At 41.1% G+C, this 25897-nt stretch overlaps 1 protein-coding gene across 3 annotated transcripts in view; it reads left to right on the top strand.

Annotated features, from left to right (window-relative positions):
• The window catches only part of CA10 (carbonic anhydrase 10), a 658053-nt gene that overhangs the window by 609708 nt on the left and 22448 nt on the right, over positions 1 to 25897 (top strand). For all 3 annotated transcript variants that reach the window (XM_067020655.1, XM_059047231.2, XM_067020656.1), the window contains one exon: positions 23518 to 23613. In XM_067020655.1, the coding sequence (XP_066876756.1) occupies positions 23518 to 23613 (96 nt within the window). The remainder of the gene's footprint in view (positions 1 to 23517; positions 23614 to 25897) is intronic.

Raw genomic sequence — 25897 nt, forward strand, 5'->3', positions numbered from 1 at the left:
TACCTCTGGTCCCCTCTGATCTCTAGATGTTCACTGTCCAAGTGCTCTATCTTGCTAACTCTAACTCAGTGCCTGGGACAGGTAATGCTCAATTTTGAAATGTAAGAAAACAGTTTGGCAGTTCCTCAAAGGTTAAACATAAAATTACCATACGACTCAGCAATTCTACTCCTAGGTATATATCCAAAAGAATTGAAAACAGGTACTTAAACAAAAACTTGTATGCACATGTTCATAGACTCCAATTCAAGTAGCACTGACCAATCTTAATTGTGCTGAAACCCCCAATAACCAGTCATTACTGATAGTGCTTTATGTCTCTACAAGATATCTGTGGGTCTTTCTCAAAAGCAGCATTTTCCCATGTGAGTGTGTATCACATGAATGTCATGCGTGTGTTCAGGTGAGAGAAAATTTTAGAACCACTGGTGCAGAGAACTGGGAGATTTAAAGAGTCACAGATCCCATTCACATTGCTCAGGCCACACAAGAATAATAAAATTATGCTAATTATGTCAGTAATGCTCCCGCAAACCCCATGGCAGCTCAGGGGGATGTGCTTACCAGGCAGAAGCCCGGTATTCCCTCCCAGCAGCTGCCTCCATTGCAGTGTCCTCTGCAAAGCTACAGTTTCTTACCTCCTTACCTCTTTAGAGCTCATCTTTTATGAAGGAGCAACCTCCTTGAGATGGTTATCTGTTTATTAAAGGCAACTGGGAGGCAAAAGGCTGTGTGCTAAGCTGAAGATGAAACGGGAGCCGCGTTAGTTTCATGTTAATGACCACAGAGCAATTTTCTTACAGGAAATAACTAGTTAACTTAATCATGCTAAGTAGTTATTAGCAGTAGCCTAAAAAGGATGGTTATGCTTATCACAATACACGCACAAAGGAAATGAAGACATGAATAACAAGACCTTAAACAGATTTCTGGCATGTTCCTTCTGGGTGGTATTAAATGGTATTACTCATTTTAACTGACTTCAATCCTGAGATCATAGCCGTGTGATAAAATGTTAACTGCTGGAAATAGAGGTGGGCTCACCAGATTCACTGTGCCAATTTACCAACAGCAGAAGTGTGTGCCACTGCTGTGAGGAAGGCCATAGAAAAGAAAGAATGAAGGGTAGATGTATGGATTAATTAATAAAATAATAGCGTCTTTCCCAATATTAAGACTCCTTCAGAAGCTGCTCTATATGTCTCTGGGAATAAAAAAAGCTAAATGTATTGTTTGTTGTTTCATCTCACCCCAAGACAATGATCAGAGTTTAGAAATGAATAAAACTCAGGCAACTAATCCAGACCATAGTCACACAATAAAAAAGAAAAAGTAACTGCAAAAGAAGAATAAAATACTTGTTCAAAGGTTTCACAGTTCTAAGACATGTCAAGTAATTTTTTTCCTAAGTAAGAGGACAATTTTTCTTCCCTGTGGTGGTTGTGCTTTGTGAGAGGAATCAGCTTGATCAACTCAGGAAAATCATCAATATCAACAAAGTGTATTTAGTGCCTGTGATGCAACAGGAGCTGTGCTAGAACCTGGGGAAAAAGTTTCTATATGTCACAGTCCTTCTTTCTGGCAACTCTCATTCTTCTCCTATAAACAATAATTGTAACTTGGAGTGGTAAATGCCTTAGTAGAGGTATGTTGTAGGAATAAACTTGGCACAGAGGCACATGTGAACATTCCCACCTGGAAAATGAAGATAAGGCAGGGTTTTGAAGGATGAGTAAGAGTTTGTCAGATGAACACAGGAGTGAAGGACATATCCAGTGGAGGGAAAGGCATCTTCAAAGGTACAGATGTGCAATTGGGTCTGCCCAGGAAGCTGCATAGGCTTAGTATGACTGGCATATGTGGTTTGGAGGGAGAGTGAAAGGTTGGAGGTTGTGAAGGGCCTTTCAGATGATGCAAAAGAGCCTAGACGAGTTCCCTAAGCAGGGGAGTAAAATGTTTAGACTTCAAGCATCACAATGCCCACTGGGCAGAGACTGGATTGGAGGGACATAAGGTTGGAAGCAACAAGGCTAGTTAGGAAGTTATGAAATAATCTGGGTAAGATTAGGCAAGGACCTGAAGTAGTGGCACTGGGAATAAAGAGGATGGGGATAGTTGAAAGAACTATTAGAAATATTCCTGAAATCTACAGGACTTAGTGACTAATAGACTCCCAGGAATAAGGAAAACAAGTCTTCCTAAGCACTCAAGTTTATCAGTGCTGTGCTGGGTAGACGATGGCCTTGTTAGAGGGGGTGCAAGAGGAGCAGATCTAAGAGAAGTTCAGGTGGTGGGATCATGAGTGTGGTTTAGTATAAGCTGAGACCTGGAGCATAAATTCCCCGTGAGTACTCGGAAGTCTCCCTTGCCTAGATGCAACAATTTGCCACAGCCAGGTGGGGCAGCTTTGTGGGATTGCCTTAGGTTAGCCCGGCATCTTTGCCATCTGGGGCTTTAGGGGTCCTGCTTTCCAAATGCCAAAAAAATGAGAATGGGCCTAAGAGCCTCCAGGGCTGGGACTGGGAGGCTGTTTGCTCATCTCTGCTCTACCTTAATCTACATCGGCTGACCTAGAAAGCAAAGAATGGCCCTTTCTGGTACCCATCCAATTCAACAGGCCTTAAGATCCCAAGCATGTTCAATACAAAATGACCAGCAAGAGAGGTGTGTGCTTTGTGTCAGCCCAAGGTGGAGTTAAGGGTCTTGTCTCTGGGGCCAGCCTAAGGGCGTGCCTCAGAACAACCTAAGTTGTTGGAGTTCTCCTTCTAGGCTTCCTCTCCTGCAGAGATTACTGGAACTCCCCACAGAAAGCAACCAACCCTTGGGGGAACTTATTTTAGCTATTGAAGGAGGAGACAGAACGGCAAGGGATCCAAACAGGTGGAATTAATTTCTGTTCAATTCAGGTCTACTGGATAGAGCTGGGCAAATAGCTGTGGCCGAGGAATTGGGACATGAGCTTTGTCTGAATTCCTGCAGCCCTTCCTGAGGTACTGGAGAGGATTCTGGAAAGAATGTAGGATCTCTGCAGGATATCTGGGGTCCAGTTTTACTTTGGCTTCTGGTTAAGAGCTGGGCTCTGGAATTAGTCTCTGGGGTTCAAATTCTAGCTCTTCAGTGTATTAGCCAAGTGAGATATTGGACAAGCTACTTAACTTCTTTAAGCCTTAGTTCCCCCCACAACTCTATAAAATGGGAATGATGAAATGTTATTACCTAACCTCATAGGGAATTCATTGGGAGGACTGAACAAGGTAATGCTTGTGAACCACCAAGTACAATGTCCAGCATATAGTAGGAAACCAATAAATGTTAGTTATATTACTGCACTAACTTAGGGCAACTGACCACCTTAACCCAGGTGCTGGTTACTTATATATAATGACTAATACAATAGACTGCTAATGAACCTTACAGCTTGGACGTGCTATGATCCCTGTACACTAGAACCATCTTCTTAGTGGCTGTGGTGGTGGTGGTGGCAGCGGAGGTAGTGTGTGTGTATGTAGATATATGTGTATTTTGGGGAAGGGTAAATTAAGATTCTTGAATGCCTGGTATATGTCTGGCACGTGCTGAGTGTTTTACATACATTAGTTTATATAATCCTTTGCTAATAAATTGAACAACTAGAGAAATAAGTAGTATCATCCCTACCTTAAAGATGAAGAAACTCAAGTTCAGAGAGGTTAACTTGCTGGGCCTAAATCACAGAGTTAGTGCCAGGTCCAGGATAAGATTTCCAATTCTTTCCATTACTTAGACGCTATGGGGGAATTGCTACAAACATACAAAAGTTACCATTTAAAGCAGAGTAAAAGCTACATTTTAGTACTGTGAGAATTCAAAAAGAGAAAGAGTACAAATTCAGACAGGGAAATCTGGAAAGCTAGCATGGAGAAGATGGCAGGAGGGGCTTTGGCAACTGGAGCTGAGGCTGGGGGATGAGGAAGGAGCACACTGGACAACGGAACTCTGGGCCTTTTTCTCCACAGCTGACACTAAGTAACACTCCAGTACCAGAGGCCTTCATTCCATAAGAGTCTTTTCTTTAGCCAGTCCCTCAAATCTGAGTGACCATCCCTAGTCCCAAAGCATTTACATCCATTTTGGGGGCCACATAGCTTGACAGTTAACATGTTATCTTTGGCATCTTGTTCTATCCATTAATAACTGTGTGACTTGGACACATTACTTAACATCCCTATGCCTCGGTTTCTTTATCTATAAATTGGAGGTAATGATAAGTTTCTCATGCATAAACTTTTTGTGAGGATTAAATGAGATAATGAATGTGAACTAGCTAACACAGTCCTGGATCAACTACAGGCTCAATAATATACACAAGTGTTGTTGTCATTACTCATTGTGGATATGAGATAAACATATGGAAACTTCAGAGTAGAATGAACAGTCCAGATACAGCCAGAGAAAGGTAGAGGCGGAATGGGGTTCAGAGATCATTCAGTCTCTCAGCCAGGGCTCAACGAGGGAAGGTGACTTCCCCAGGTTCACACATGAGTTGGTGTCCCAGAGGTTTGGGGAAGAAAAAGGAATGCAGACCAGAATGATCAGGGAGGCTCTAAGCAGGCGGGGCAATCATGCTGACCCCATGGAAGCAGAGGCTGTGCCTAAGGCCACAGAGCAGGTTTGATTCATGGCTCCACCTTTTACTAGGTGGGGGACTTCAGGCAAGTCATTCCACCTCTCTGACCTCGGTTTCCACATCTGTTAAGTGGGGACAATTCCTGCTGGTCTATCTTTTATAAGAATTGAAAGAGAGCATGGCTGTAGGGCATTCAGGACCCTGCTTGGCTTGTGGAAAACTCTCAGTATATAGTAGTTACTTTAATATTTTTTTAATTGAAGATCAGGCAAGATAGGATGGGTGGATAAAAGTAGAAAAGTACACCAGGCAAAAGTAGCAGCTTGAACAAATGCCTAGAGACAGGAAATAGACTTGTGTTTGAAAAAATAAGAGACCTGGATTCAAGCCTAGAATCTACCATTTATCAGCTGAGTGACTTTGGGTCCTCAGTTTCTTCTGTCCCAAAGTGGATTTCAAGGCTTCCTGGCCTAATTCACATCAGAGCTGTTGTTTTCGTCCATTGAGGAAATGGATGTGAAGATGTAAATTATTATTATTTTTTGTTTGTTTGTTTGTTTTGTTTTTTTGTGGTACGCGGGCCTCTCACTGCCGCGGCCCCTCCCGCCACGGAGCACAGGCTCCGGACGCGCAGGCGCAGCGGCCACAGCTCACGGTCCCAGCCGCTCCGCGGCACGTGGGATCCTCCCAGACCGGGGCACGAGCCCGCGTCCCCCGCATTGGCAGGCAGACTCCCAACCACTAAGCCACCAGGGAAGCCCAAGATGTAAATTATTAAGCTCTCCATATATGAGTTGGCTTTCTCCCTCCCTGGACTGAGAACTGCTGAAGTCCAAGACCAGGTCTCCATCTTAGAATTGTTTCTCCTCCCCCAGCACAGCTCCAGGCAGAGTGGGTGCTACTTCTCTGTGGATGTGAACCTCACTGTCCCCATGCACTCTGGGGAATACCTCAGACTCTGGCTGTACAAGACACTAAGAACTTCCCCTCTGTCTGGCTAACCGAATTTCATTGGAAAGAACCTTTGCTCTGGCAAATGACAAAGGTCCCACATGGAGCCATGATACTGAGCTACACCCAGTATCATAAGGGCAACACGGTTGGGCCTGGCTTATGTTGGATAGGTGGGAAAGAATAAAAAATGTCGTTTGCCCCAGAGTGATTAGGCCCAGTGGTTTCCAAGTAAAGCCCCGGTGCTCTCACATACACAAAGATATGCTCAGAATGGATGTTGAAGTCTTAATATAGACTGCCCTCATGCCTGTTCCCAAATGCTGTCAGCAAAACTCTGTCTCTGTTTCCCTCCCAGAGTATATTTTGGGAGTCTGGGACAAGGGCACCATCTGGGCTCCCCTGTCATACAGTGAGAGTAATTCAGCTTTCCCTTCTTTTGTCTCCTTTTACCCACAACTGGCCCAGACCCACCCCTCAGTAACAAGATCAAAGGACCTTTCTATAAAACAAAATCCCCTGAGAGAGAAAGGAACTAGCTGCATCCTGCAAAGATCTGAATAACAATCAGACCACACATGGATACAGCAGGAAAGGCATTACAACGGAAGGTCATTTCCACTTGACTCCAGAGACACTGCAACCTTCATGAGGATGTACGGCACAGATGTGTATCAGGAGAACCTCACCATCACCTCCAGTTTGATAGGGAAACTGGTTTTCCCAGTCATAACCCTCAGTCTGTGCAGTACCAACAATCCATACCACCACCACCACCACCATCCCGCCACACTCCAGCTGTTTGTATTGGAGAGTTTGTTTGGAAATGTATGGGAGACTTTTAGGATTTTAGGATTTTCACCATGATTGGGGGAGGGGGATAAAAGAAGCAATTAGTGGGAGGGGAAACAAAGGTTCTAAAGGCCCTGCAATGCATGGGACATTCACATACAGTAAAGACTTGTCCAGACACAACTGTCCACCGCTCCCTGATTATAAAACACTGCCTGGATAGCAGGGGGAAGGCTGGATTCTAAGACTATATTAAGTTGGCAGTAAGCCCATTCAACAGCATTTTTCACAGTCCCCTCCTTCTCCTACAACGTGGTCTGTCTTTGTGGCTCCCTCTCTCCTATATGGCATTTCAGTACCCCCAAAACAGTTCCCATTATCCTCTGGCATTTGACTTCAATTTAAATTGCAGTAACAGGCCAGAACCAATGTGGCCTTCCCTGGATCGCTCAAATTAGTTCCTGAATTATTGCTTTTGTACTTTTCCACACAAGGATTGAGGCTTTCTTGATATTTTTTGCCATTTACTTTCTAATAATTGGATAACCTGTATCTTATTTTTTTGCGATAAACTAATACTTTTCTGTATTTGCCAAGAGTTGTTTTGTATTCACTACTCATCTTTCATAATCTTCCTGAATATTTTTCCTGATTTTTCAAAACCTGTTTGAGAGTATTCCATTTCCTGTAATCTGGATTGATATGTTGTTTTCTTATGAGGTATGTTATTGAATATATGTGATCTGATTCCAGGATTTGGAATGCACAGCTCACTGAGAAGCTGGGTAGATTCTGGAAGGCCAAGAATAGGGGAAAGTTGGCAGGCAGTTGGCAGTGTGATTCCTGGTAGAGTCAGACACCACAGTGAGAAAATGTGCTATAGTGAAGAGTCTATATAGTTACAAACTTCCCTCTATAGTCTTTGGTTGAGTGATTTGCACCAAAATTAAATCTGACCTTATCACCATTCCTACCCTCTACACACATGCTCCCTTTCATCTTAGAATTTTGATGACTTTTCAATGTTTTAAGATAAAGGCAAAATTCTTACCAGGGTCTCCAAGACTAGGTATGGTCTGGTCCCTACTTTTTGTTTCTAGGTCATCTTACCTTCATCCCCCCCTTAACTTCTGGGCTTCAGCCTGTACCTTTTACAGATGCCACAGGGCCTATGCACATGTGCTTCCTTCTGCCTCTAAGATCTCCCCTCTTTTTATCATCTCATGCCCAGCATAGTGCAGAGTGTATAGGAGACACAAATAAGTGTTTATTGAAAGAATAAATGAACGAAGACTTGAGAGTCAATTCTCAGGTTTGGGATATTTTCTTTTCTTTGGGTTGACTTGATATGGCCTAAATACCATCAAGTGGAGAAATCAGAGGTGACAAATTGGCAGCTAGGAGGCCCAGGGACTATTCCTGACCTGCACACATGTTCTTGGCCGCAGTCCTACCCAGCCCCCTTCTCTTATCTATGCAACCTTCCTGGCCCCTGTAGTCACTCCATTTGCAACCATAGGCTTAAACATGCTGTCTACTGAAACTTTTATTTAAATATTTGGTTTCTGAATCATGTCGTTTAATTGACTTTGATGGAAACTCAGAAGGCAACAGCTTATACCTCCCACCAATGTGCATTCATTTTTTAAGAAAAATCACAAAACCCTGTCCTTGAAAACTCCGTGTTTTCCAGATAAAGATCCGAGATCTAAAAGGAAGCAGGGACTCACCCAGCTGCTGAGTGGCTAACTGTCCTTTAAAACAAATTCCCCTTGATGGCTGCTTTAGGGTTCTTTCCACTCCTCATCCCCAGAATCAATCCATCCTGGATGGTGTTTATGTATATTTAATGGCTTTGAAATTATGTATTTCTAGTTATTAAGTATCATGCTTTATGCAATTAATGTGTTCAAAATCAAGCCTAGTTTTATGAACTTCTTATCCAAATTGCTCTGAAGCTTGATTTACAAAGGAAAGAAAACCCTCCTCTCTTTATCTGATAGATGTTGTATTTCTATTTCCATTAATAACAACAGTTAGGAGAATACTCATCAAAACTGACTCTTCTGAATTAACACCAACTGAATATAGTGGCTTTGGCAAGTGGTTTGTGAGGATTTAATCTTTTCTTCCTCCATGATAGGTGTATGGACTCTGTAGAAAGCAGATGTGACTGAACAATATATCATAAAAGTCTTGTTAGAGTTACTTGCTTAAAGAGTTGGAATCTAAGAAAAATTTGTCTCTGGTCTGAGACCCTGGAGTGACAGGTTATGCCCCTGTAATTTGCCTGATCTAACCTCTGTTTTTGCCCCCAGAGGAGTCTCACTATTCCTCAGATGACTTGTTTTCCTTTTCTTCTGAAGAGGTCATCCAAGTATTCTCTCAACCCCAACCCCAGTTACTCCGATCAGGATACCTGTAGGAATTATTTATTGGTGTCCTGAAAAGATTGAGTATTGAGTACGTCAATTTTCAGAAAAAAAGGGAAAATATATGTATTTAATTAGACATATGTTGCATTATAATGATCAAGCATGATGGATTTTAATACATGCATTTGTTCATTGAAGTAATTAAGTACTTAGAATATGCCAGGCATTGCCTGTAAAGCCTAATTTATCTCATTTACACACTTCAGCTCATTTACATGCTTTGACTCATTTAATCATCCCAGCAACTCTGAGTAGTTATATTGTAATCACATTTTTACATTTGAAGAAATTGAGGCTCAAAAAGACTAACCCAGAACTTGAACCTAGGATATTTGACTCCAGAGCCAATAAATGATCTTCATTCATGCTCTTTGCTGGTATGTGTTTAAGGTAATGCGAGTATAGATGGGAAGTAGGCAACTGCAGAGAAAAAGGATGGGAGCAATGAAGTCTGGATTGCAGGAAGCAGTTGAGGCAGAGCCTTAATTAAAATCAGCTGAGGTTCCAAAAGTATCTGCAGACCCCACCTTTAGATCCTGGCAGGTAACAACCACTCCCTGTAGGTCTCTTCTGGGATGATCTGGACCTCGTTACAGGAGGTCCATCCTTCTCTGGCTTTCAGCAGTTTCTTTTACAAGAAATGGAAAGGATATGGCTGCTTCAGAAAAAGAATCGTAGAAGGAAAGATCAGTTTCTAGAAACAGCTATTTCAGAATATTTCAGGGGGAGAAAAAGCATCAGGAAACATCCTAATTTGTTCTTGAGAAGGTTGTGAGAAGGGTGTGAAAACTCTCTAGAAGATCCTTGGTGTGCAATTTGTTTTGTGACAACAAATTTGAAGTCCAGAAACTAATAAGAAGGAAAGTATGTCCAATCTTTGCATCGTGGAAAGAAAAAGAAGGAGCATTTGATAACTGCCTTTTTATATATATATAAATTTATTTGTTTATTTATTTATGGCTGCATTGGGTCTTCGTTGTTGCACATGAGCTTTCTCTAGTTGTGGTGAGCGGGGACTACTCTTCGTTGCGGTGAGCAGGCTTCTCATTGTGGTGGCTTCTCGTTGCAGAGCAGGGGCTCTAGGCACTTCTGCTTCAGTAGTTGTGGCACGTGGGCTCAGTAGTTGTGGCTAACGGGCTCTAGAGCACAGGCTCAGTAGTTGTGGTGCACGGGCTTAGTTGCTCCACAGCATGTGGGATCTTCCCAGACCAGGACCCGAACCCATGTCCCCTGCATTGGCAGGCAGATTTTTAACCACCGCCACCAGGGAAGTCCCTTGATAACTGCCTTTTATATGTGTGGTCCTTTGTGTGTGTCACCTCATTTATTTTGCTTGTTTGATTATACTCTGCCTAATTCCCGAAAGGCTGTGTAGTAGATTATCTTGTTTCATTCTCACGACAATCCTTAGATGCACCCCCATATTACAGATGAAGTAACTAAGGCACAGAGGAGCTAAGCCACTAGCCTGAGGTTATTAGACAGAAGAGGTATCTGAGGAGGCCCAAAGCATTGCCTTTTCCAGCATCATCCTGCTCTCAAACATATCTCTCTGCACTTGTGCAAACTGTGCAACTCTGTGAAAAACATCATGCTTTAAAATCCAAGTTTTGCTATCTTCTGGGGGGAAAAAAACCCTATATTTCACTCTGGTTTTATAGGTTGCTGTGATAGCTGGACCACATTTGGAGGTCTTCAGTCAAAGAAACTATAGGCACTTTTAAAAATTTCTAGCCAGAATTGCATTCCATGTCTTAAAATGCAGGAAACCATTGGTCACCAGGCAGACCAGTGGTAATTGCCAAACCGAGGGTGAGAATATGGCAGTTGGTAAATCTCAAACTGTGTTCTTCTCTGCAGACTGTGTGTACTCTTATACAGAAAGAAAAACTTGTTAATGACTTTTTATAAATAAATTCTAGCTTATAATTTTTGTTCCAGCAACAGCTGCTAAAATGTGATCTCCCCTCAAATACTGAACACTTTTCCTTTCTTGTGGAAAGAAAATGTTATACACTCGAAAGCAAAGTCAACCAGGATCACTGTTTGTGTGACCTCAGAAGAGTCGTTTATCCTCTCTGTGACTTCGTTATATCCTTTGCCTATTTTAGGAAAAAGTAGGGTAACATGGGTGAGCTCCTCAAGGATATGGAATATATAGCATTTACCTCTGACTTCTGGGGTCTGACATAGGATGGGTGCTTGGGAATTTTTCACTGACTAGAATTAAACTCACTTGAGTTGAATATGCCTTGAAAGGTTTAAAGGGCTATAGAAATATGAAATGGTAATCATTTAAAGGGAAGGGAGAGATTAATATTTATATTCTTTAAATATGTATTTTCTTCCTATCTCTAAGAATACTTTCTGGAAAATGTATGCTCCTAAAGTTTTTTATTCATCTCTGAAATTTAAACTAGCAGGGTTAACAAAATATAACCTACCATCTGTTTTTGTAAATAAAGGTTTATTGGAACCCAGCCATGCCCATTCTTTTATATTTTGTCTGCTTTCATATAAAAGCAGGATTGCCTGGTTGTGATGGAGACCATATAGTTAATATGACTATATTTACTGACTCTTTACAGAGACAATCTCCCACTACCTGAATTATAGTATGAGCCACTGGGGATACATTTCTCTTTAAAATGTCTCACCTCATAGTAGCTGCTCCATATATGTCTAAATGGGACAAGATATGTTGAGAATCTGGAAGAGGAGGCTGTACACACCCTGTTTCTTCAGGAGCTGAAGGCTCTATTATCTATAGCTTATGTAATAATTATAGTGTAACAACAATAACAGTAGCTAATTATTGAGTGCTTACTAGATTTATATACTCTGTGTTATAAAATCATCACCACAGTTCTATGAAGTAGTTAGTAGTATTATCCCTGTTTTTGTTTTTTATTTCTTTTATTGAAGTATAGTTGCTGTACAGTATTATATATGTTACAGGTGTGCAATATAGTGTCACAATTTTTAAAGGTTATATTCCATTTATAGTTATTATAAAATATTGACTATATTCCCTGTGTTGTACAATATATTCTTGTGGCTTATTTTATACCTAATAGTTTGTACCACTTACTGCCCTTTCCCTCCTTATGTTGGCCCTCCCCCCTTCCCTCTCTCCACTGGTAGCCACTAGTTTGTTCTCTACATCTGTGACTCTGTTTCTTTTTTGTTGTATTCATTAGTTTGTTGTACTTTTTAGACTCCACATATACGTGATATCATACAGTACTTGTCTTTCTCCGTCTGATGAATTTCACTTAGCATAATGTCCTCCAAGTCCATCCATGTTGATGCAAATGGAAGAATTTCATTCATTTTTAATGGCTGAGTAGTGTTCCATTGTGTATATATACCATATCTTTTTTATGCATTCATCTGTTGATTGACACTTAGGTTGTTTCCATATCTTGGCCATTGTAAATAATGCTGCTATGAACATTGGGGTGCATGTATCTTTTCAAATTAGTGTCTTTGGTTCTTTTTGGATATATACCAGGGAGTGGAATTGCTGGATCATACGGTAACTCCATTTTTAGTTTTTTGAGAAACCTCCATACTGTTTTCCACAGTGGCTGTACCAATTTACATTTCCACCAACAGTGTAGGAGGGTTCCCTTTTCTTCATATCCTCGCCAACATTTGTTATTTGTGTTCTTTTTGATGATAGCCATTCTGACAGGTGTGAGGTGATATCTCATTGTGGTTTTGATTTGCATTTCCCTGGTGATTAGTGATGTTGAGCATCTTTTCATGTGCTTGTTGGCCATCTGCATTATCCCAGTTTTTAGATGAGAGGATTGCCTTGCCCAAGTGTACCCAGTAGAAAAGCCAGGCTTTGAAATCCACATAACCCAATGTGATATTTAGTTTCTGGGTTCCCATTAGAGACATCCTTTAGGATTCTGGGCTGTTCCTTTACCATCTCAGCCAAGCACCTTGCTTTTCCTGTCCCTTGGGACATCACATTTGGTTGCATTATTGCCAGCCTGCATGGCTTTCTTTATTCATTTAACAATTATTTCAAATTTACTACTACTCATATGTGCCAGGTACTGTGCTGGGTAATGGGGACATCACAAGAACCAGTCAGATACAGTCCTTGCCTGGATGAAGCTGAAGTTCCAGTGAAAATGATGGACATTAATCAATCACACAGTAAATATTTAAATAAAACTATCATATGTGTTTCAAAGGGGAAAGGCACAGGATGCCATGAGAGTGGGTCATAGAGACCTCTCTCAAGAGATGACCCTTGAGTTGAGAACTAAAGTTGTTCATAAACAGGAGTCACGCACAGAGGGGAGGGAAGTGTGTTCTAAACAGAGGAATGGTATGTGCACAGGCTCTAGGGAAGGAGAAAGCATGGTGTGTAAGGAGACAAAAAGAAGGCCTCTGTGGCCAGAGCACATCCAACAAGGGGAAATGGATGGAAAAGTCAGGGGCCACACAGACCTGTGCTCAGATTTGGGTCTTTGTCTTAAAAGCAATGGCAAGCCACTGAGGTGTTTGAGCAGTGGTAATCAGAGTGGTGGTGTTATCACTCCAAATGCTGTGTGTGATCCTCCGTTACAAGGCTGCTCTTTCCTCAGTTCAGTAAGGGATTTCTGTTAATGCAGCAACACACTGAGACAAATTAAGGTGTATACATCATGGTCTGAAAACACAGCTGGTCACTCTGCCGTGGCCTGAGGGATGAGTGAGCCACAGACTTGCATGCAATGGTGAGTCAGCTCACTGCTGAGAAGTGAAGACTCGATCTGAGACCTTTACACCAGAGGCTGCACCCAGCCTCACCAATGACAAGGATAGCTTGCTGTCAACTTGGAAGACTGCTTAAAGCAGGTCTTCTCATTTAGTAAAAATAAGTACTTGTCGATTAGCTTGAAAGCTGGGTTACCAAAGGCCAATGTTTGCCTGGCTCCTCACTTCAGTTATGGGGCAGAGAAGAAACTTTTCTTTTGGTCCTAAGAGAATTCTACAACATAAACATAATTTTCCTTCACCCTTAGAATGGAATCCAGACCCCCTAGCTTGGCCTGCCAGGCTCTCCACAGTCTCGTCCTGCTTCCCTATTCATCCTCTCATATCACTCTCCCTTACTTATTAGTTGCTCAAAAAATCCTTGTTGAACAAATGGATGTGCAAATGACTGTATAATCTTGGACAAGACATAGCTCCTCTCTGATCTCAGTTTCTTCCTTTTTAAAAGTGGGCTAGCCTGGGTTTTTTTATAAGGTCCCATCTCTATGAGATGCAGAATTGGGAGTCATTCAGCAAACACTTGACAACGTATCCTCTAAGCCATGTCCCATGACAGGCACCAGGGATACTCCTGCCCTTGAGATGTTTATTCAAAAATAGATACAAACATAAAGGAAACAGTTTCAAAATCAGATGGGGCATGAATGTGAACTCTATAGTCATAGGAACTAGGCACAATCCTAACGCTACCACTTTCTTGAGCAAATAATCTCTCCGTGGCCCAGTGCCCAGTGGCCCATGACTTAAATGGAGATAATGTCACTAACTCATGGAATTTTGTGAGATTTAAGTAAGATGATGTTATTGCTGGCATTGTCTCTGGAACAAAAGCAGTGCTCAACAAATGTTGGTGATGATCATCAATAAATGATGATGATGGCTAATATCAACAGGATATTCAGCACCCATATGACTATGCCAGTTGTCAGTGGCTTACATCTGTTCTGATGATCTACTACCAATGCCATCCTGGTTGTAAGATATTTTGAACTTGCCCACTGAATGAAAGCACATGGTAGCAGAGAGGAGCTGCAGTTGATGCTCAGTGTCAGTGGTTCATGGAAGGTGTCCTGGGGAAGATGAGGCCAAAGCTGAGCTGTAAGGTAAAGAAGGGTAGACAAAGCCTCTTCTGTCAACTATGTCCTCCAACAGTGACCAAAGGAATCTTTCAAAAGTGCACATCAGAAAAAACAAACAAAACAATGCACAGGAGATCAATTGATTTCTTCCTTAAAACCAATGACTACGTGCTGCACTTGGAATAAAACCAAAGCTCCTCACCATGGTTTACAAAGCCCTATATGAGCTAGTCCCATCTTGAGCCACCTTCACCCTTCCCAACCATAGTCAGCTATTTATCCCTACCTCAGGCTCTTTGCATTGGCTGCACTCTCTGCCAACAATGCACCTCCCTCCAGTCCTCCCATGCGTGGCTCCTCTTCATCAGCAGAACCCAGCTCCAATGTCACCTCTGTAGAGAGACCTTCACTAGCTACACTACCTGACATTATCCTCACTCCTGCATGCCACCCTCCAATATTTCCACTACTTTCATTCATTTTGCAATCCAAAACCTTGTTTTGTTTCCTTTGAAGCTCTTACCACCATCTGAAATTATCTCTAGGAGGACAAGGATTTTATCAGTCTCGTTCCCACTGGCCTCAGCACATGGTTGACCCTCAAAAATATTTTGAATGAACAAATTCCAGGTCCTTGTAAAAGACTGAGGTGAGACAGCATGTTCTGGGATGAGAACACAAGATTAAAGCTAGTGCCACACAATGAAGAATCACATCAGATCTCAGAGAACTTAGAAAATGCTCTGGATCACAGCGTGTTCCATGTCTGAGCATCATGAAAAGTCCAACAATATCTTATTTCTTCCTCTAAGACAGCCATTTCTCAGTCTTGCATTTCCAGAAAGCTTCTCTAAAGTTCAGACACCTGTCTAAACTAATTAAAAAGTCAAGATTATAAAATAATTTCCAGTAATCCAGGCTTAGCTCTTTCACATGGCAATTCCAACTAAGCTAGCAGGAGCCCTTGGATTATCTCTTTAATGAATAGCTAAAAGTGGTGTTTAATTAGAATGTCATCATTAGCCCCCAAAGAGTTTGTTCTTGTAAGAATTTCAACATTGTCCCTGCAGTTCTAGTTGCCTCACATACTTGCTCAGAAGGTCAAGCATTCATTTATAAATCTCCTATGTCACATCAGACACTTTGATTATCTTGAGTAAGCACCAAAGTTGGTGTTCAAACTACAGCTTAAGTGCTCATCCAAATTATTCAAAATTCTGACTCTGTAGGGTTTGGATTTTAAAATATTACCCATAAATGGCAAAAGGCAATCCACAAGCATCACTTTCAGAGCCCACTTGCCAATCTTATACTCTTCCTAGCAGGATATGATTTGCACATAGCTGCTCCCCAACCCCCAATTAATAGCAGGACAAGCAGCAGATCCCCTTCCCCCAGACCCACCCACACCTATGCACCGTGTATGTGGTTAGTGTGTATTTGATTGGCCCCACTGTGCCTGCCTGGGGAAAAACAAAATCAACAGCTGCAGGAATTATAATTGCTACTGACAAGGACCTTGGGAGGTAGGTGAAAGGGAAGCAGTGCTTTTTCACAGTTAAGCCCTGCTGTTGATGCATGAATGTCCCTCTTGCCTTTGATGCCAAAATTGTGTTCTGACAGGTGGGAACAAGAAGCCTGGCCATTGCAAAGCTGCCTCCTGGGGTCTTCTGGTGGTCCTGACTGGTCTGAGGCCTGGGGGACCACTTGGTGCCCATGCACCACACACATGCTCATCCTATAAACTACAAAGTCCTGTGGAACATTCTCCACCTTAAAGACCACCACCTGAAATTATATTCTCCTTACCTCTGGTCTCTCCCTGCTCCAGTCTCCCTCTTACATCCCATAGTGATTATATTATCTCCTGTTCAAATCCCTTCCCTGGCTCCTAGTCTAAGCCTCCTATGATCTGAACTCAGCCTATCTTCCAACATACATAATGTATGTACCCCTAAATTCAGCTGAAGTGAACCAGAGGAAGGGTGAACAGCTAGACAAAATAGGGCCCTGCTAACCAGACAGCAGTATCTGCTAAACCAGTACTTCTCAACTACTAATAATATACATTCATTCCAATCACTGGGAATTTGTTAAAATGCAGATTGTGATTCAGGTCTAGAGTAGGGCTCAAGATTCTGTATTTTTCTAACAAGTTCCCAGATCCTGAGGCTGTTGCTGGTCCCTGCACTGCACACTGATTAGGAAAGTACTATGTCATCTTTTTAACATGTAATTCATGTGTGGGCGTGTGGGGGTATGCTGTATTCAAAATAGTTTTATTTTAAGATTATGTTAACTCTATAAAATCACCATTTTTGCAAATCAAAAAGTCCATTTCATATGGTTCACCCTGATCTCAGAATCCTAGCCAACTTACCTTGGAACATAGAGGAGGCAAGACTTCAGATCAAAATTCCAAATGTGCTAACTTGAGCTTAGAGCAGAGCACAGCCTCACCCCTATATTTGCCACAACCCTGGCCCCTACGGAATCCTACCTTATGGGGCATCCAAGAGACATCTTCCTACCATTTTCAGTCTTATAAGTTGGAGAGAAGAATCACTCCACTTGATTGCCTTCCACTTCTCTGCTCTCCAAACCTAGTTCTCAGAATATACTGAAATTTCAAGGCATGCCTTGAAGAACTGGCACATCCCCAGGTGTTTTTCTAGGTCACCTGGTGGGAAGCTCTTAGCAGATGGCAGGATGTGTTTTGATTCTCATTAAGAAGCTTACTCAACACTGAAAGGAGATGTGGCAGGTCCCCCTATAGCTCCTGGTTTTCCACCTACAGAAAGTCCTGGCTGTGTGGATGGGAGATAGGGAGGGAGGAGATTGATGAGCACAGGCCTGTAAGCCTGCCTGGCCTGAGTCTTGCACAGGGAGAGCAGATTCACTAGCCCCTGCCTGCAGTTGCCTTTTTGATGGCAGAGTAGCTGCTGTATAACCATCTGCCACCATTGGCAAAACTCACAAGAAGTGAAGTAGCAATAAACAAATAGGATATTTCAAGAGCAGCAATAACATGTGCTCTCTCCATGAGAAGCTCTACTGATTCAAGATGTTCAGGATATTATCAGATTCAAGGGACCATCCATCTGAGTGGACAGTGATGGGATACTGATGCTCATTGATTATGTTGCACTGGTTCTCCACTCCAGCTGCCCTCTAGCTGAAGAGCTTTTAACAAACACCAGTGCCTTGTTCCCTCCCTAAATGAATCAAATCAGAATTTGGGGGGCAGGCATAGGTGGATTTTAAAAGCACCCATGTGAACTGGATGCACAGTGAAGGTTGCAATTCACTCTGTTAGAGATGTTTTATTCAAAGATCAAGGAAATGTACCCTTTTTTGATCATTGACTTCTCAGCTTCTAAAACTACACCTCCTTTTTAAATTCAACATAAGATGTTGGGAATAATGAATACTCTTTATACTTTCAGAGTCATAAATCACTTTTACAAGCACCATCTTATTAGATTCTCAAGTCAGCTTGTGGAAAACGCTAATACCATTATAGAAAGATAATGCTAGGCTTGCTGTGACATTGTTTCTGAGAGAGAAAAAAAATGGAAACAACCTAAAAACTAGTGAGAGGATTGTTAAATATGTTATGGGTCACTTATGTGATGGAGAATTCTATGACTATTAGAAAGATTTAGGTAGATCCATACACATTGACTTAGAAAGATAGCCACAGACTACTTTTAATTTTTTTTAAAAAAATTTAAAAATCAAGTTCACAGTTACTTATAAATGATTCCATTTCCATTGTTTTTTCACTTTTCATTTTTATTTTTATTGAGATATCTTTGACATATGAAAATTGTATACATTTAAGGTGTACAACTTGATATTTTGATATATGTATACATTGTGAAAAGATCACCAGAATCAAAATAAGTAACATATCCATCACCCTTTCATAGATACATGAGTGTGTGTGTGTGTGTGTGGTGTGTGTGATAAGGTTTAATTTAGTGTCACATCTTCTTTATCCATTCATCTGTCAATGGACACTTAGGTTGCTTCCATGTCCTGGCTATTGTAAACAGAGCTGCAATGAACATTGTGGTACATGACGCTTCTTGAATTATGGTTTTCTCAGGGTATATGACCAGTAGTGGGATTGCTGGGTCATAAAGAAGATGTGGCACATATATACAATGGAATATTATTCAGCCATAAAAAGAAACTAAATTGAGTTATTTGTAGTGAGGTGGATGGACTTAGAGTCTGTCATACAGAGTGAAGTAAGTCAGAAAGAAAAACAAATACCGTATGCTAACATATATATATATATATATATATATATATATATATATATATATATATATATATATGGAATCTAAAAAAAAAAGTGGTTATGAAGAACCTAGGGGCAGGACAGGAATAAAGATGCAGATATAGAGAATGGACTTGAGGATACGGGGAGAGGGAAAGGTAAGCTGGGACGAAGTGAGAGAGTGGCATGGACTTATATATGCTACCAAATGTAAAATAGATAGCTAGTGGGAAGCAGCCGCATATCACAGGGAGATGAGCTCGGTGCTTTGTGACCACCTAGAGGGGTAGGATGGGGAGGGAGACACAGGAGGGAAGAGATGTGGGGATGTATGTGTGTGTTTAACTAATTCACTTTGTTGTAGGGAAGAAACTAGCACACCATTGTAAAGCAATAAAGATGTTAAAAAAAATAAAAAAGAATTAATTTAGGATCTATACTTTTAGCACATTTAAAGTGTGTGATACAATATTGCCAACGATCACCACCATGCTGTACATTAGAGCTCCAGAACTCATTCACCTTCATAAGTGAAACTTTATACCCTTTGACGAACATCTCATTTCCCTCTCTGCTCAACCCTTGACAACCACCATTCTATTCTCTCCTTCTATGAGTTGACTATTTTAGATTCTACATATAAGTGAGTTCATACAGTATTTGGCTTTCTGTGTCTGGCACATTTCACTTAGCATAAGGTCCTTCTGGCTCATCTGGTTCATCTATGTTGTTACAAATGACAGGATTTCAGTTATTTTAATCGCTGAATAATATTCCAGTGTGTGGGGAGGGGTATGTATCACATTTTCCTTATCCATTCATCCCTCAGTGGACACTCAGGTTGTTTTCATATCTTAGCTATTGTGAACAATGCTACAGCGAACATGGGAGTGCAGATATCTCTTTAAGAGCCAGATTTCATTTCTTTTGGACATATACAGAGAATGGGGTTGCTGGATCTTATGATAGTTCTATTTTTCATTTTTTGAGGAACCTCCATCCAGTTCCATAGAAGCTGCACCAATTTACATACCCACCAACAGTGCACAAGTGTTCCCTTTTGTCCACATCTTCACCAACACTTGTTATTGTTTGTCTTTTTTGTAACAGCCATTCTAACAAGTGTGAGGTTATATCTCATTGTGGTTTTGAGTTGCATTTCCCCAATTATTGGTGATGTTGTGCACTATTTCATGTACCTATTGGTCATTTGTATGTTTTCTTTTGAGAAATGTCAATTCAAATTATTTGCCCATTTTTTAATCAGGTTATTTGGGTTTTTTTGCTATTGAGTTGTTATGAGTTACTTGGATATTTGGGATATTAACCCTTATCAGATACATTGCTTGCAAATATTTTCTCCCATTCTGTAGGTTGCCATTTTACTATTTTGATTGTTTCCTTTGCTGTGCAGAAACTTTCTAGTTTGGTACAATCCCACTTGTCTGTTTTTGCTTTTCTTGCCTGTGCTTTTTGCTGTCATAACCAAAAAATCACTGTCAAGACCAATGTCAAGAAATTTTTTCCTATGTTTTCCTCTAGTAGTTTTATAGTTTCAGGTCTAACATATAAGTGTTTAATCCATTTTGAGTTGACTTCTGTATGTGGTATGAGATAAGGGTCCAATTTCATTCTTTTTCATGGGATATCCAATTTTCCCAACATCATTTATTGAAGAGTCTGTCCTTTCCCCATTATGCTCTTGGAACACTTGTTGAAAATCAGTTGACCATAACTTTGTGGATTTATTTCAAGGCTCTCTGTTCTGTTCCATTGGTCTATGCATAGGTATTTATACTGTTTTAATTACTATAGCTTTGAAATACATTTTGGAACCAAGAAATGTAATTCCTCTAGCTTCATTCTAGCTTTGTTCTTCTTGCTCAAGATTGCTTTGACTCCTCAGGGTTTTTGTGGTTCCATATGAATTTTAGGGGTTTTCTCCTATTTATGTAAAGGATGCCTTTGGAATTTTGATAGGGATTGGATTGAATCTGTAGATCACTTATAGTAGCATGCACATTTTAACAATATTAATTCTTCCAGCCCACAAACATGGGCCTGTCTTTCCATTTATTTTCTTTAATTTCCTTCATCAGTGTTTTATAGTTTTCAGTGTGCAAGTTGTTCACTTCTTTGGTTGAGCTTATTCCTAAGTATCTTATTTTTGTTGTTGCTACTGTAAATGAGATTGTTTTTTAATTTCCTTTTTGGATAGTCCATTGTTAGTGTACAGAAATGCCACCAATTTTTGTATACTGAATATGTATCCAGCAATTTTACTGAATTCATTTATCAGTGCCAAGAGTTTTTTGTGTGGTTGAGTCTTTATTGTGTTCTACATATATGATCATTTCATCTGCAAAAAGAGGCAATTTTATTTCTTCCTTTCTGATTTGGGTGTCTTTTATTTCTTCTTGTCTAATTGCTTTGCCTAGACTATGTTGAACAGAAGTGGCAAGAGTGGGCATCCTTGCCTTGTACCGTATCTTAGAGGAGAAATTTTCAGTGTTTCTCCACTAATTATGATGTTAGCTGTGGGCTTTTCATATATGACCTTTATTGTATTGAGGTAAGTTCCTTCTGTTTTTCTGAGCATTTTTATCATGAATGGATGGTGAATTTTGTCAAATGCTTTTTCTGAATCTATTGAGATGGTCACATGGTTTTTATCTTTTATTACTTTAATATGGTATATTACACTGATTGATTTGTGTGTGTTGAGCAATCCTTGCAACCCAGGAATAAATTCTACTTGGTCATGGTGTATAATCCTTTTAATGTGTTGTTGAGTTTGGTTTGCTATTATTTTAATAAAGAATTTTGCATCTATATACATAAGGGATATTGGCCTTTAGTTCTCTGTTCTTGCAGTGTCTTTGTCTGGCTTTAGTATCAGGATGATGCTGACCTCATAAAATGAGTTTAGAAGTGTACTCTCTTCTTCTATTTTTTGGAAGAGTTTAAGAAGGATTGGTATGAATTCTTCCCTGAATGTTTGGTGGAATTCATCCACCAAGCCATCTGGTCCAGGGATTTTCTTTGTTGAGAGATTATTGATTACTACTTCAATCACCTATTTTTACTCGTCTGTTCAGGTGTGTATTTCATCTTGATTCAGTCTTGGTAGGTTGTATGTTTCTAGGAATTTATCCATTTAGTGTTTTTTAAACTCTACATGTATATGTGTGTGTGATTAATAAGCACAAAGAAATCTGGAATAAATACTATACTCTTAATAATCATATTGCTTGGACTGGAATTAGAAAGAGATGGGGAAGGGGAACTTTTGTTTTTTTAATTTCTTTTAGTTTGTTACAAAATTATACTTCCATACTGTTTTTAAAAAGCTATTTTATTTACTTATTTATTTTTAACATCTTTATTGGATTATAATTGTTTTACAATGGTGTTTTAGTTTCTGCTTTATAACAAAGTGAATCAGTTATACATATACATATGTTCCCATATCTCTTCCCTCTTGCGTCTGCCTCCCTCCCACCCTCCTTATCCCAACCCTCTAGGTGGTCACAAACCACTGAGCTGATCTCCCTGTGCTATGAGGCTGCTTCCCACTAGCTATCTATTTTACGTTTGGTAGTGTATATATGGACTTGAGGATATGGGGAAGGGGAAGGGGAAGCTGTGACAAAGTGAGAGAGAGACATGGACATAAAAAGCTATTTTAAAACCACAGCCTGGGCTTCCCTGGTGGTGCAGTGGTTGAGAATCCGCCTGCGGATGCAGGGGACACGGGGTCGTGCACCGGTCCGGGAAGATCCCACATGCCGCGGAGTGGCTGGGCCCGGGAGCCATGGCCACTGAGCCTGTGTGTCCGGAGCCTGTGCTCCGCAACGGGAGAGGACACAACAGTGAGAGGCCCGCGTACCACAAAAAAACGAAAACAAAAAACAAACAAACCAAAAACAAAAACCACAGCCTGAAATGAATGCACAAGAGCTCAACAGGCAGATTGCTTATCTTCATTCAATGAGGAGCAAGTTAAGTCCTGCACAATCAGGTGACATGGGCAGGCTGGTGCATCAGGAGCTTAAGCCATCAGCTCTCTCTCCATCAGGAGCACTGCATCTTGCAGCCTGGCCAGTCTCCTCTCAGAGTCACTGAGCTGACTCAGGACCTAGCAATTCCCTGCTTGTCCATGGCCATGAGGAAGATTTACTTGCTGCCAATGGCAGCTGTTGGTGCAGCCTGGAAACATGTCCACCCCTGTAGGGCAGTTCTGCTCCTAATAAGGGAAATTCACTTTACACACACTTTAAGGGAAATGTCCTGGGATGAAGCCAGAGCCAGATGGGCACCAAGTTTATTAAATGCATGATTGTTACCAGAAAACACTTGCAAATATGTATGGGTATTTTTGTATGTGTGTGTGTATGTGTGTGTGCATGTATTTTATACATGCACACACACAGATCATATCCCTGAAATCTCTTCAATTATAGGATTATCTTTCCAATTGTTGTACAATGTACTTTACAGTTTACCCTTATGTAGGGTGGATATGCCGTACCTCACATCTTTTAATGTTAGATTGTTGTTCTTATTATTGTTTTTCCCTCCTGCCAGGTGCAGCTCATCCACTATAACCACGAGTTATATACCAATGTCACAGAAGCTGCAAAGAGCCCAAATGGATTGGTGGTAGTTTCTATATTTATAAAAGTAAGTGTGTTGCATTCCTTCATTCTTCTCTTCTTGCCATTCCCACCCTAATCAGAATATCAGTTTATGATCCTGTTGGATCTTAGAAATAGCAACAGAGGTAATATCTATGCCCAAGAAAAGCTGCAGGGGGTGACTTTTATTTCCATGAGATTCATGAAAAATAAAGCTCCTTTCAGTGAGATGCAAAAACAATGAGTTCCATTTCAGAGCACTGGGGCCTGAGGATTCAGGTAGCTTTTGTCCTAGAGAGAAAAAGTGTGCTGGATCCAGATGCAGGCTTTAGGTCCCACTCATGCAGAAGAATCAGAAGGAAGCAATAGAAAGGGGAGAGTGTTTCTCACTGACACCCCACAGGATTAAAGACCTGTCCATCAGATAACCCTTGGAAAAAGAGATGAAAGGAAAATGTGAGATATCTCTTCCCTCCAGGCACTGCATTAAACAGCTCCCTCCAGCTTCCCACAATTGCTCTGAGTATCATCTTTCCCTTCCATTGTCCTTCTCCTTTGTAAACAGCGTTGTGAATGATTAAGCAAAGGTCACCAATGCTGACTTTCTGACATTCTAGGGAGGCTCCACATCTTCTTACAGTCATCATCAACAACAAACCTCCAACCAAGTAAATGATAATTTTCTTTAACATTTTTACAGTTGTTGAGTGAAACAAGTTTGCAAATTAAAAAAAAAGAAAGAAAGAAAGAAAAAGAAACTGTCTTTCCAGAAGGGGAAAAAAATAAATAAAGCAAAGGGTGGCAGTTCTAAAAGTTGGCAGTCAGTGTGCTAGCCCCTTGGGAAGTTTTAGCCAGACCATTAGAGCTCCAATCAGAACTTGGAATCTGATGATGGTCAATAGAAATTCAGCAGTTGGCACTAGTGAGTTTTAACAGAGCTTTTGTGGTGGCATCATCATCACTCAGAAGAATGGGTGCAGGGGCAACCCCAGGCATGACTCAGAAGAATGAGTACAGGGACAACCCCAGTCATTACTCCTCTTCCCTCCTTGAGAGCATCACCCTTTGCAACAAGCACTTTGCCCTGCCTGGCCACACCACCTCTTAACTTACTCTCCCTCACCTGGGTCAGGTCAGGCCTTTTTGTGGCCCCAGTAGAGCTGAACATTGGACAGAGGCATTAGTGACATATTGCTGCCACTGGCCACCAACCACTCCTCGTCTAGCTTGTCATTGGCAAAGACAGGAAGGGACTTTTGATAGATGAAGAGTACATTTTTACTTCTTTTGGTAGAAGAAGTACATTTTTAAGCTATCGTGCCTTCTTAATACCTGATGTGACTTCCCAAAGGAAACTAGTCCTGGTACAGACTGATCCTGCTAGTCCCTTCTTGGCATCATCACAGACCCTGTTATAATAGACAATGGGTTCCTGAATGCCAGGCACTGAGATATGTACATTACATATATTTTATCATTTAACCCTAATAATAAACCTGTGGAGTGGGCATCATGTCCCTATCTTGCAGATGAGGAAAATGGTTCAGAGAATCTTTGACATTCCATCCTAATTCATGTAGTTCTTAACAGCCCATAAAGGAATGGAACCCAAGTCTTGCTTGACTTTAAGGCAAGTCAATGACCTTACTAATGACCTTATTCACAGAGCTGGGAGGGGGAAAAGAGAAAACAACAACATTTAAAAACTTTTCCCCCACATCCCCATGCTGCCCACAAACATGGGGCAAATACCTATATCCCTCAACCAGCCCCATTTATGATATTGATAACCAACTGATGCATTTAACCTGGGTCAGGCTTATTGTTATGAAGCCTAAAGATATTTCACAAAATTGCACCATGAGTGTCCAGGGGCTCACATCCCCTGTGGCTTTCCCAATGCCAGGCCTTCCATGAGTACCTCTCATGGACAACATGGGCTGCCCAACAGCTCCTGACATTTGGTGAGTGCCTCAGCCTCTACCATTGAAATTACCTCACTTTGCTCAAAGTTCCTAAGTCAGTGCATGTCATCCTGGAATTACAGGCACATTACAGCTGACACTGTGATTGAGTCACCAGAAAGTCAGCCTCCTAACTGTAAACTACTGGTGTGTTTCACAAGCTCCTGCAGAAACACTTTCCACTGAGATTACTGATGCAGGTCCTGCTGCTTCCCTGCGGGTTGTTAAGTGGAACTTATGCCCCAGACCCTGAGGTCAGTGAAAAGATGGTGACTAGCTTCTCCATCTTCTCAGGCCCGTTTGGCTCTTAGGGATGCTTCTGTTCTTTCCCTGAGCAAACCTGAAGTTTTCTGGCTAGATCTCAAA

Source organism: Kogia breviceps, chromosome 19 (genome assembly GCF_026419965.1).
Source record: "Kogia breviceps isolate mKogBre1 chromosome 19, mKogBre1 haplotype 1, whole genome shotgun sequence".
In the NCBI taxonomy this organism is placed as follows: domain Eukaryota; kingdom Metazoa; phylum Chordata; class Mammalia; order Artiodactyla; family Physeteridae; genus Kogia; species Kogia breviceps.